Raw genomic sequence first — 12885 nt, 5'->3', positions numbered from 1 at the left:
TGGTGCTCGGAGGGAGATGTCTGCAGTGCCGGGGGGTTAACTGGGCTTGCTCATGTTCGAGACAAGTGCCTTGACCCTCGTACTGTTTATGGTGGTAGTCTAGAACATTTGAATTACTTGCTCTTAACAAGCAAACTTTTACAATAGAATTAAGCCCAAGAACAACTATATTTCCTTCTGATTTTTAGTTTGTAGTGATGTTACTTAAGCTTACCTGATTGCTTTTAATTTTTTGTCTTGTTTTTGGGCCATACCTGGTGGTGTTCTGGGTTTACCCCTGGCTCTGTGCTTACAGATCACTCCTTGAGGCAGTTGATGAACCATATGGGATGCTGAAAATCGAGCCCCAATATGCTGTGTGTAAGGCAAATGCCCTGCTCACCATTCTATTGCTACAGCCTCCTTACCTAATTTTCTTCTTTATCCCAAAGAAACTGAACCCAGGACCTAGAGACTCACTTTTTTTAATACTAATACTTATATTTTAAAAGTGAATTGATGTTCATGTGTATGTATGTCCGTATATACTTAAAACACACATACATATTTATATCTGAGGGTTTTTTTTAAAGTTATACTTGAAACAATGTGGCATGCCAAAATTTTTTTCTTTTCCTGAAACAGTTTGCATAAAACAATATATAGGAATAATCATGAGTAAATATTATTTCATAACTTGTCAATGTTTCAACCAAAGATATGGGTATAGATATCTACTATGTATCATAAGTTCATATATACATATAATATGATACATATCTATTTTAATAGGAGACAGATTTCTAGATAACATAAAATAGTGGATTTTAGGCTGTTTAATAATCTTAAAGTTTATTTCATTATAGTTTCTCTATTTTCTAGTCGTATTATCTAGGTAAAAATTTAAACAATTTTATTTCTTCTGAAAAAACGCCAAAAATATGAGTACTACAATGTTATCCATCACAGTATATTGCTTTCTGTAATTTAATTATACAACACAATTTACAAATATTTAATGTTGCTTATGGCATGTTATTCAGACTTTGGAACTGATTCCTTTTTCTTTTCCTTTTTCTTGCTTCAGATGTTCATCAAGTACATAAAGGTTAGCAGCCTTCTCTTTGCGGTACTGAATGACAGGGCCTGGCTTATTACTGCATGGCAAAAACACAACTTGACAAGTACTGCCTGTGGGGGTTGAGGGCCTTCTCTTAGACGGTACAGGGAGAGTAAAGCTGGAGAGAGCCAGTACCTGACCCCGCCCGCACTTGCCGCTTCCCATCTTACGCGCTCTCTTCTTTAGGTGGAGCTGGTCTCACATTTTGGATCAGAGCATTTTTGTCCACTCAGCCTTATAAGGTAAATCAGAACAAAATATATTTAAAAATGAAATCCACTATTTTTAATGTTAAAAAAAAGTAGGGTTTTGGGTTTTTTTGTGTGGGGATGCACACCTGGCTATGCTCAGGGCTCGCTCCTGGCTCTGTGCTCAGGGATCACTCCTGGCAGGCTCAGGGGACCCTATGGGTGACTGCAACTGAACCTGGATTGGACTCAAGACAACTGCCTTAACCACTGTACTATCTTTCCAGCTTAAAAAAGTAACTTTCTGTTAGATCAGATGAGCATCACAGAAATAGAGATGTTAAATGTTTGCTTCTGGAGGCTGGAGAGATAGTACAGTGAGTGGCACTTGTTTTGTGCACGGCTAACCAAGGTTTGATCCCCAGCATCTGCCAGGAGTAAACCCTGAGTACAGCTGGGTGTGGACCCAAAAGATAACTGTCTTATACATACGTACATACGTATGTATATATTTATATATATTTTCTCAAAAAACATTTAGCTGGCATATAGCTCAGCAGTTGACACTAGCCTTATGCTCTTAGCACTTGCTTTATGTCTGTGAGGCCCTGAGTAACACTTCAGAAAACAAAACCAAAAACCAATAGCCTTTCAATTTATGTGTTTAATTTAGCTTGTTTGCTATTTTGCTGTGGTAGTATATGGGGAGACTAAGTTTAAAAAAATACTTAATTGTATTTTTAAATACCTTCACTAGATTAATTAGATAATATATTAATGTAAAGTGAGTGACTTATAGCATAAGGAGCAGTCATTATTTTGCAGTTTAAAAGCTATTGGTCCTCAAAAGTGAATGTATTTTATTTTTTTTAATAAGGAGATGAATTTTAACGTTGGTTTTTAATGAAATCGTTGTTAATATAGGGTATTTGGTACAAGCATGGTGGAAGAATATGAGGAGATTGCAGATTCACAGTATCATTCAGAGCGCCAGGAACTGTTTGATGAGGATTATGGTGAGAGATCTTGATGCAGATGACCATTCTGTCTGTCGTGGCTTTTTAATATACAATACAGGGACTGGCAAGATAAGACAGGGGTTAAGGCACTTGCCTGTACGCACATGACTTTGGGGGAGGAGGGATCCCCTCAGGGCTGTGCTCAGGGCTTGCTCCTGTCTCTGAGCACAGGGATCTTTCCTGGGGTCCTGAGGATTGAACCTTGGGTTTGCGATGTACAAGGCAAGCATCTTACTAAATGTACTGTCTCTATCTCTGGCCAGCCTACCAGAAGGTGCACAAACTCCTCTGATCTCGGAACCCAAATGTACTATCTCTCCGGCCTCTCAAACCTATTATTTTCATTTTGCGTGTTATTTTCCAGTCAGTTATTTCTGATTGGATCCTCTTTTCATAACATCAATATTCTAAAATATTACTGTGTTTGAAGTACTGTCAAGCTCCAAATTCTGTTATACACATCAAGTAACTTAGTGTATTAATTCCTTTGATTATTCTTGAGCTGAAAACCAAAGACATAGATACTTCAGCTTTTTAAAAAGTTTTAAGAACCCAAAAGGGGTAGGAAAGGTATTTGATACCTCCCATTTCAACTTTTTCAAGTTCTTGTTTTAAGATGTCTCCAACCAAAGCTTTGCTAAGCTTTCCTGTAAGTGAAATGAAGATGTTTGATTTTGAAATATAAATGATTAAAATCTTGGGGCCGGAGCGATAGCACAGCGGGTAGGGCCTTTGCCTTGCACGCGGCCGACCCGGGTTCGATCCCCGGCATCCCATATGGTCCCCCAAGCACCGCCAGGAGTAATTCCTGAGTGCAGAGCCAGGAGTAACCTCTGAGCATCACTGGGTGTGACCCAAAAAGCAAATAAATAAATAAATAAATAAATAATTAAAATTTTGGTTAGTGGTAGAATGATTTTCCTTGGTTAACATGTTTGGTAAATGACATTGGATCTTTATAACATTAAAACATCTCTAAAACATTTTAAGTGAGCTTTTAAATGTATTTATTGGTGTTAATTCTGAGCATTACTACCTTCATTTTCTGTTTGAAACAGATTATCCACTGGATTATAGTACTGGGGAGGATAAATCTTCAAAAAATCTTCTTGGCTCTGCTACAAGTAAGTCTTTTAAGGGTTGTGGGTTGTTTTTTTTTTTTTTTTTGGCATTATAAAAGTGTTTCTAACCTTTCTCCATAGCATACATGAACATTTTGGGGTGGTGTGATTTAGGAGAATCCTGGTCCCATGTTGAACTTTCAGTTGAAGTCAAAGATACATTGGTATTTTAAAAGTGTATCTGTGGAAATAAAATCTAGGAAGAGGGGATTAAAAAAAATGAGAAAAAAATACATTAAAAAGCACAAGGATTATATTCTGCCCTGATTCAACAATATTATTTCTAGACAGAGCTCTTAGAGTGGAGAGAGGGATATGAATTCACTTCAGGAGAGTTATTAAGTAGACCCTAGGTTTCAGCATATGGGCATCCAGACCTTCATCCTGGATGTAAAAGAAATTTGGTATGCAGTTCTATTGAACAAGGATTCTTTAATCCATTGATAATGATTTGTTTTTTATTATCAAAAGATGGCTCTTTTTATGTAGTGATTTTGAAGCAATAGCAGGATTCTTAGTAATGTATTCTTTGTGAACTCAAGTTATGGCTGAAACGCTAGTGATTCAGTTTCAGGTCTTTACGACCTAGTGTCCAAACTTGGTTGTAGGCTAATGTGACACCCAGGAAGACCATTTCAGCTAACATTTTTGTTTCTTTGTTAGAATGTGGTAAGTATATTGGGTGTTTGTCATTTTTCTTTATTATCAAAGAGAAAACTTACTGGAAGGTTTTACTTTAGATTAATCATTAAATTTATAAAGGTAGATCCGTGTATAATACAAGCTACCTGCGTATCCCTTGTTGCTCTCAGTTGGAGTGCTTGACTTCCATTCTTGCTGTTCTGGAGTCTTGATAGCATTTTAAGCATATTGAGCAAGAGTATACATACTTAGGTAAATATTCTATATAGCTTCATCATACGTAATTAAGAGTTTTCTTTCTTCTCTTTTCTCTTTTTTCCTCTTCGTTCCCACCATAGACTTTGCTTTCTTTAAGGAATATGGAGAAGAGTTAAAAATTATAAGGAGAATCCTTTTATGTAATATTTAACTTTGTTATGTATTACATATTTTATTTTATTGCTAGTCAGCTGACTTAATTATCCATGCCCTTTTGTTTTTGATGGGGGAGTTGGTGTGGTCTCGCTGTGGTTCCTGGGGTACGCTGGGCAATACTGATCGTCCAGGACTGCACCTGGTGATGCTCAGGGGACCCAACCTAGAAATTCAACCTGGGTCGTGTGTATTTTCGATGTACCATGTAACAGCTGCACTATCTCCTGGCTGCTTAGTTATTATTTTTACAAGGGGTCAAAGCTAAGTGATAGTTATTGAAAACAGATGACTTCATTCTCTTCTCTCTGTGGGTTAGTGTTTTAGGAGTGATGAAATACTGTTATTTTATCTTGGATACTGGTATTATTGGTTGTGTCCTTGAATATGTATTAAGAATTTTTTTTATGTAAGCGTCACTGTTCTTCACTTGCATACTTTAGTGACACTGACTTACCTGTGAAAAGCAATTCTTATATTAAGAGGTCGAACTATTTAGTTCAAGCAGCTGGTGGCTGCCAGTTCTAGTAACTTCTCTGATCTTTTGTTTATAATCTTGAGCCAGAACACTTAAATATTTTCCATCAAGAAGCCCTCTTGTCACTTTGCTTTCTTTGGGCTTTATCATGCAGATTTTCTGGAGCTTTGTCTGCTTTGAAATTCTTTGCAAATCCTTTTTTTTTTTTTTTTTTTTTTTTTGCTTTTTGGGTCACACCTGGCGATGCACAGGGGTTACTCCTGGCTCTGCACTCAGGAATTACCCCTAGCCATGCTCAGGGGACCATATGGGATGCTGGGATTTGAACCCGGGTCGGCCGCATGCAAGGCAAATGCCCTACCCGCTGTGCTATCTCTACAGCCCTTGCAAATCCATTTTTACTATGGTATGCATTTCATTAGAATTGCAAAATCTGTTAAAGGCTATATATGTATGCTTAATATAAAATAAAATCTGTTTTCTTTTGATTTTTTTTAAAACAAATGTATATTTTAAAGCCCTACATAGAAGGAGTGCATGCTTCAGTAGGATCTGAATGCGTGATAGAGAAAGTAAATTTTTTTTTGTTTACAATTTGAGTGTGGTTCCATAGGTAGCTTATTTTGCATATAAAGGAGAGCTGTTGGGACCAGAAAGATAAACTAGTGCAATGTACTGGTGCTTGTCTGGCATGAGGCTGACCCTGGTTGGATCCCCAGCACTGCATAGTGTCCACCAAGCACTGCCAGGAGTGACCCCTGAGCACAGAGCCAGGAGTAAGCCCTGTGCAAAGCCCTGTGCACTGCCTGGTAGAGCCCTAAATGGAGCCATTGGTTTTGGAGATTTGTCTCCCAGGAGAATTGCTACTTTGCCTTAGTTTGTGAAGAAATGCAGTTTTCAATACAATTATTACTCATTTGGAGGTGTCTCTTGGAGGCCGGGGGTGGAGGGCTGGTTTCCAAGTAGTGCTTAGGAGACCTGGTGACTAACTCCTAAGCCAGCTGGACCGGACAGCTAGATGCTTGGTGCCCAGTGGTGCTTGGAGGTTAGTGCTGCTTACCCCCCAGGTCAGGGTGGAGATGGGTGGCGGGGGAGACTTGTGGTGCCAGGAACCCCAAACTCGGGGCTCGTGACTTCACTGCGACCTGTCATGCCATCTCCTCGTCTGCCAGAGGCGTCTCTTGCATGCAAGTACACAGGCCGCTTCTTTTTACCAGTGCTGTCTTTCATAAATTACTGTTATGGGAGGATAAAAATAGGTTCCTAGTTAGTACTTTAAAAGCACTCCAAAGTCTCTTCTCTCCAGCCTTAGAATCTTGGGCACAGGATCAGTTTCCGGGGACAGTGCGTGGTTTCTTCCTAACTTGATGTACCACTTGTTCTGCCCTGGGTCCTTACCTGTGAATCCACAGCCGTGGTTCTTATCAAAAGTGTGATGAGACTCCCTAAGGTTCTAAAATTTTAGGGAAGGAAGCTAAGATGGAAATTATCGATGAGACTAACTTTATTTAATACGAGAATACCTGCTACTGATTAATTAGCTTCTAATGTAATTTCAGTGATAAGATTGGGGTAGAAGTTAATTTTCCTTGAAATTATCTCATATTACACAGAGAAGTCTGTTGCCAGCACTGGCTTTTTCTTGAGGTCTAGATTTGGGGCATTTATGTACCTCTGGCTGTTTTTATAGATATTAAGATTTGTACCACTTTAGTCATCCTCTAAATACCAATTTTGGAGAGAGGCAATATTAAAAATATGCAGTTTACCTGTAACATTTAGAGTTTTACAGTTTTGAATTTTAACTTGCCTGTCTCACACATTCCCAGTTTACAAAGTAATTTGTGTGCGTTACTATTTTTGCATTGTTAAAAATTATCAGAGAAATTAGGTTTGTGCTGTATCAATTTGGGATTTAACTATTACCAATAGGTAATTTTATGTCCATTAAAAAAAAATCACAAAGTCTATCCTTCGATAGTTTTGTTTTATTTTTGCTTGTGATTGTCACATGACTAGGAAGAACTTGTGTTTCTTCAAGCTTTTTTTAAACTCTAGAACCTTTTAAAAGAAAAGCAGGGGATGGGTGTGGGCAGAGAGACAGTGCAGGAACTTAGGAGTTTGCTTTGCATGCAGACACTCTGGTTAAATCTCTGGCACTGCTTATGGTGCCTCAAGCACTGCCAGGAGTAATGCCTGAGCACAGTCAGGAGTAAACCCTGAGCACCAACTAGTGTGGCCCCCAAACCAAAAAATAAATGAAAAACAGGCTAGGGGGCAGGGATGTGACTCAGTGGTACAATGCATGGCTTGCATGTGTGAGGCCCTGGTTTTGAAGCCCAGCACTGCAAAAGAAAAAAAAATTGATCATCATATCTCTTCCCTGTCACAGTACAGGCTATATCTTTAATAATGTAATATGCCTAAGGCTGTTTTTAGAAAAGGCTTGGAGAATTTAAAATTTCGTCTGAATTTAAAAGTTCAGACTTACTCATTAGGTTATTTGACTGAAATTTGTGCTCTATATTGGATTTAATGTAGTAAGATGAATAAAATGGTACTAAGTGCAAAAAAGACCATTATAAATGGTTTTTTTTTTTTAAAAAAAATACGATTAATATTAAATCATGAGATTATTTAGGTATATCGGTATTTTTCTCTGATTGAATTTTGTTTTAGATGCCATTCTAAATATGGTGAATATTGCTGCTAATATTCTGGGAGCAAAAACTGAAGACCTGGCAGAAGGTACACCATCATTTTATGGGTCTTTTAAATACCTGATTCTCCAGGGGGCGATCTAGTTAGGAAGATGAATAGATCAAGGTAACTCATTTAGAAATATAGAAGATGATCCAAAGTAGCAGTCTTTTATTATTAATTGCGTATTTGATTTTCACCAGTCCTTTTTTTCTATAGTAGAATTCTACCTTTTTGAAATCCATGTTCTTCTATTTCCACTCATTTCTACCCCTTGGTTTCGGTGCCCAGTGTTAACTTCAACAATGCTTTGCTTTGCTTTATCAAATTGTCGCTCAGTTTAGCAGTCCGAATGCCAGATATTTATTAGCAAGGAAAAACAATCTTGCCTCTAAAATCAAAACTTATTTAGTCCTAGTACAAACAAAATCAACCACTTTTTTTTTCTCATTCATAATCTCAGGTGTCTAGAAGCTTTATTAATGATATGTGATTACACAGAATTCATAATTATTTGCTTTGCTCTGACTACCTGAGATAAGGAAGAATATGCATTACTCGTGGCTATGACCTTGTTACCATAATTTCTTTCTAAAAGAATCAAAAGGCAATGGTCTGGGCCAGAGTGACAGTCAGGTGGGTAGGGCGCTTGCTTGCTCTGCACGCAGCTGACCTGGGTTCGATCCCCGGCACCATATACAGTTCCCGAGCACTGCCAGAAGTGATCCCTGAGCACAGAGCCAGGAGTAAGCCCTGAGCACCGCCAGGTGTGGCACAAAAACAAAAAAGGTCTGTGGTAGTAAATCGTGATTTTCTCACCTGAGAAGCAAGTTCTTTTTTTTAAATAGTGAAATATTTTCATGGTCTATAGAACTTCAAAGAAAATCAAACTCAATGCAGGCATCTTTCTTAAAATAGGAAATAAAAGTATATCTGAGAATGCAATTGCCACAGCTGCACCGGAAATGCCAGGCCCGGCTCCCGTTTCCAGTCCTGTTCCAGCACCTGAGTAAGTGATGTGGGACTCCTGCGAAACGCTGCCTGAGGGCCTGAACTTAAGGAACTGCTTGTGGTTGGTGTGGTGGGCAGGGAGCGTGGTGTTGAAGGGTGGGCGTCCCATGGCCACTTTATTGTTGTCTCACTCTCTTCTTGGCATTAGAAATATTCTCACTGCAAGCCAAGTATCGGTCACCAGGGTAGGATGCATTACTATTATTCACAACACAGAATTTTTTTTCCTTCAAAAATAGTCGACCTAAATGCTGATGTAAGTTTGAGGACAGGTTTTAAAATTCAGAAGCATTGATTGTCTAGGTGTGCCATAACGAGTAACTGAATTACCATCATAGTTTTTAAATTACGTATTTGCAACAGAGAAAACTTTTAGAGGGTCAATTTTTAAAAATTTTATTAACCATGCCTGGAGAGATAGCACAGCAGGTAGGGCGTTTGCCTTGCACGAGGCCGACCCGGGTTCGATTCCCAGCATCCCATATGGTCCCCTGAGCACCACCAGGGGTAATTCCTGAGTGCAGAGCCAAGAGTGACCCCTGTGTATCGCCAAGTGTGACCCAAAAAGGAAAAAAAAAAAATTTTTTTTTTTTGGTTTAAAAAAAAATTTTATTAACCATGATATTCGAATTTACTGATATCTGAGTTTAAGACATCAGATGTTCTAGCACCAAGCTCACCTCAGTGCCAGTTTCTTAAGCTGAATGAGATGCCCTTTGCCTGGTTTGCAGCGGCACCCAGGGGAGGCAGACATGGATAGCTGGAAAGAGGCATCCTTGTTCTTCTGGTCTTCTCGGGTAGAGAGAATCAAAATGTTTGAAGGTGGCATTGCCACCTTCAGTCTGTAATAGATTAGCTTGTAATAGCTTGTCTAATTGAGTTTAGCTGTGTAATTTTCTGTATATTTTATTAGGTACAATCTCTGTCACCCTTTGGAAGCTTTCTGTTGAGTAGGAACTCTACCTAATGAGGAGTAGATAAAAGATCTAAGATTTTAACATAAAACACTCCTAAGTGACATGTAATGAGACCTACTTTGAAAGGACACAGTGACAAGTTTGTGTCCTCTGTATTAATTTTGAAATAAAATTTTAGATACTTAACAGGTGTTTGGAGGAAAAGTATATTGTGTCTTTGATTCTTAGCAGTTCAGTTTGGGATATGGAGCTATCAGTGCTTTTCCCAACTTTGTAACTAGGTCTTTCATGAACACTACCTGGTATTTCTTTCTGTTCAAAATGAAATAAAAAGTGTTGTTCCATAAATCCACACGCTCTGCTCTGTATATTTCTGTAAGTCTGTCTGTGTGGAGAGAGAGCGTCTCTAGGCCAGTGCAGCAGTTTCTGTTGTCTATAGTACACCTGTGTCTTCTGATGTCGTTCATAATTCCCTTATTATAGTAACCCCTTAGTGTCCATGTATATATTTACCTTAAATTCTTTTTAATGATTCCACAGTAATTTTCTGCAGAAAATAACAGAAAAAGCATCTTTTTTTAAAAAATACTTTCGTGAGGTGATTTATAGAGTGTCACTGTTAAAATACTCTGGAAAGATAACTTTCTTTTCCCAGGCTTGAGTTTTTTATAGTGTTTTTCTGTGGTGTATATAGATGGTATATAACTTAATTTGTGCCAGATTAATTCAATTAAGTCCCCCACCCCTCCAGACATTACTCCTCTCTACTATTTGTAGGTAACTGATAAACTCTGAGGGAACTCAGCAGTATTGTAGTACCTTTCTGTTCGTGTCTATACTGTATTCAGAAAGGCTCACTTAGTCATGTTTTAGTTTGGACCACTTACTGTTTGAGGGTTGGCAGAATGAGAGGTAGCTCTTAGATGTTATCTGTTTTATTCCTGCCCTTACTGTTGTAATATTAGTCTGTATTTGAAGAGATTTGTTAGGTTTTATTGACTTGTTAGAGTGGGAAAATTTGTAAATAAAGATATTTCTTTTTGGTATTAAAATTACTCAGGTCAAACAATTTGTTTTACAAGGGGTTACCCGGACATTCATTATCTTTATCTTGGAAGGAATCACAGACATAATTTAAAATACACTTTTCACCAGCTCCACCCCTGACTTCCTCACCTTACATACTGTGTAACCAAAAGATGGGATCGAATTATGATGCTGTTTAGCGTGTTTTTAAATAAAAAACAAATTTATTAAATTTTTAATAAAATCAGGATTTTTATTAAAGTGAAGTGTTCGTTTTAATGATAGAAAATACCCAAACAATATTGAGATTATTTTGGAGAGGTATGGAATGTTTCTTTTTTCCTAAAGCAAATTTTGTGTTTGTATGTGTGTGTTTAATGCTACGATGGAATTCCTCAAATCATTCCTGTAAAATTTATCTTCGTGATATCTTAGCTGCCTTTTGAAAATTGAGTATTGCTAAATACTAAAAATTTTGGATTTTCTTTTTAGGATTCTGGTACTTAACTCTTTGGTTGCTCAGTTTCCTTTTTTTTGGAGGGGGGGGGCTCGCACCTGGCAGTGCTTAGGGCTTACTCCTACTCCTGGCCCAGCCTGTGTTCAGGGATCACTCCTGGACCACCTGGAGGACCATATGGGTCTGGGGGTTGACCCCTTACCCGGTTGCCCAGTTTCTGATGGAAAGCATGATAAGACTTTTAAAGATTGAGAGAATATTTATGGGAAGGTACATGATTTAGCAAATGCAAGTATTCATGTTTCAGTAATTTGGGGGTTGATGAAAAACCCAATTGAAAAATGTTACCATCTGATTCATCAGACTGATCATTTGATTGTTTTGGGGGCCATTTCCGATCAATATGTTAGTGAAAAGAATTTAAAGGGGGAATCTTCATCAAAACAAGCATTGGGTTTCGTTTGTATTTCCAGTCTACCTTTTATGTGTTACTTTTATTTTCTTTAACTGCAATTTTAACTTTGATGTCCAGTGAAAGTGATCTGTAATTCTGATTTCTGCTTCTAGGCTTGTGCCCACTGATGGACACAGACAGGGCATGGAGCCATCCCCACCAGATTCTCCAAAGGAGAGTCCCATTGTGCAGTTGGTTCAGGAGGAAGATGAGGAGGCAAGTCCTTCTACAGTGACCCTTCTTGGCAGTGGTGAACAAGAGGATGAATCTTCACCATGGTTTGAGGCAGAGACACAAATACTTTGCAGTGAACTGACCACAATTTGTTGCATTTCTAGTTTTTCGGAATATATATATAAGTGGTGTTCAGTTAAAGTTGCTTTTTATCGGCAGCGCAGCAGAACTGCTCTGAGTAAGGACAGAAATGTTGCATCCGCTGAGCTCCCAGAGCTGCTGCCTGCAGAATCTGAAGATGTTTCAGTATTGCAGCCTCCAAGTGGAGATTTGGACAGTAAGAGGAGTGAGGAGGAAGCGGACAGTAGTGTTTCCGGTGACTCAGGTGATCTGGTGAATCACACAGCGGATGCAATTGAACTTGAACCAAGCCACCCGCAAACTCTATCCCAGTCTCTTCTCTTAGACGTTACTCCAGAAATCACTTCTTCATCTAAAATGGAAGTATCCGAGTCTGTTAAGCAAGAAATAGAATACCTGCCACCCCAGGTCATTTCCCAAGAAAGTGATGCTGAGGTTGCTAATGAAACAGAAAAGTCAGAGAGTTTTAGTTCTGGAGAAAAGCCAACTGTGATCTATGAAACTAAGAAAGCAAATGAAGCAACAGACACTGTTGTGAAAGAAGACATAAGCCCCACGTGGACGATCACAAAAGTGCCGGAAACAGTAGTGCCCATGGCGAGCACAGTGACCGTGCCGGACAGTGAGGATGGGGAAGCCATAACAAGCACAGCTGACGCACCAAAGCAGACGATGACTCCTGTGGTGGACTCTTCGCCCCCTGAGATCCGAGAGGAGGAGCAGTCTCCAGAAGACGCCCTTCTCAGAGGGCTGCAGCGCACAGCTACAGATTTCTATGCAGAACTGCAGAATTCTACAGATCTGGGATATGCTAATGGAAATCTAGTGCATGGATCAAACCAAAAGGAGTCGGTATTTATGCGGCTCAATAATCGTATTAAAGCCTTAGAAGTTAACATGTCTCTCAGTGGTCGCTATCTCGAGGAACTTAGCCAGAGGTAAGTCTTGTGGATGAGCTCAGCTTACACTGTGCAGTGGGGTAAGCAGTGGAACAGATCATCTTGGACTAGAGGAAGGGTAGATTTAACTATCCCGAGATATCGTAGT

The 12885-nt window shown here is 38.9% G+C and overlaps 1 protein-coding gene across 7 annotated transcripts in view; it reads left to right on the top strand.

The window, feature by feature from the left end:
• SUCO (SUN domain containing ossification factor) overlaps positions 1–12885 on the top strand; it is a 55880-nt gene that overhangs the window by 28199 nt on the left and 14796 nt on the right. For 5 of the 7 annotated variants that reach the window (XM_055121446.1, XM_055121445.1, XM_055121443.1 and 2 more), the window contains 7 exons: positions 1067–1087; positions 1286–1341; positions 2212–2303; positions 3365–3430; positions 7638–7706; positions 8577–8667; positions 11637–12776. In XM_055121446.1, the coding sequence (XP_054977421.1) occupies positions 1067–1087; positions 1286–1341; positions 2212–2303; positions 3365–3430; positions 7638–7706; positions 8577–8667; positions 11637–12776 (1535 nt within the window). Of the gene's footprint in view, positions 1–1066; positions 1088–1285; positions 1342–2211; positions 2304–3364; positions 3431–7637; positions 7707–8576; positions 8668–11636; positions 12777–12885 lie in introns of those variants that run through there. The other 2 variants (XM_055121444.1, XM_055121449.1) reach the window with 2 other exon arrangements.

Source organism: Sorex araneus, chromosome X (assembly GCF_027595985.1).
Source record: "Sorex araneus isolate mSorAra2 chromosome X, mSorAra2.pri, whole genome shotgun sequence".
NCBI classification, from domain to species: Eukaryota; Metazoa; Chordata; class Mammalia; order Eulipotyphla; family Soricidae; genus Sorex; species Sorex araneus.
Note: the sequence above shows the minus strand (reverse complement) of the source record. Positions and strands in the feature narration are given on the sequence as shown.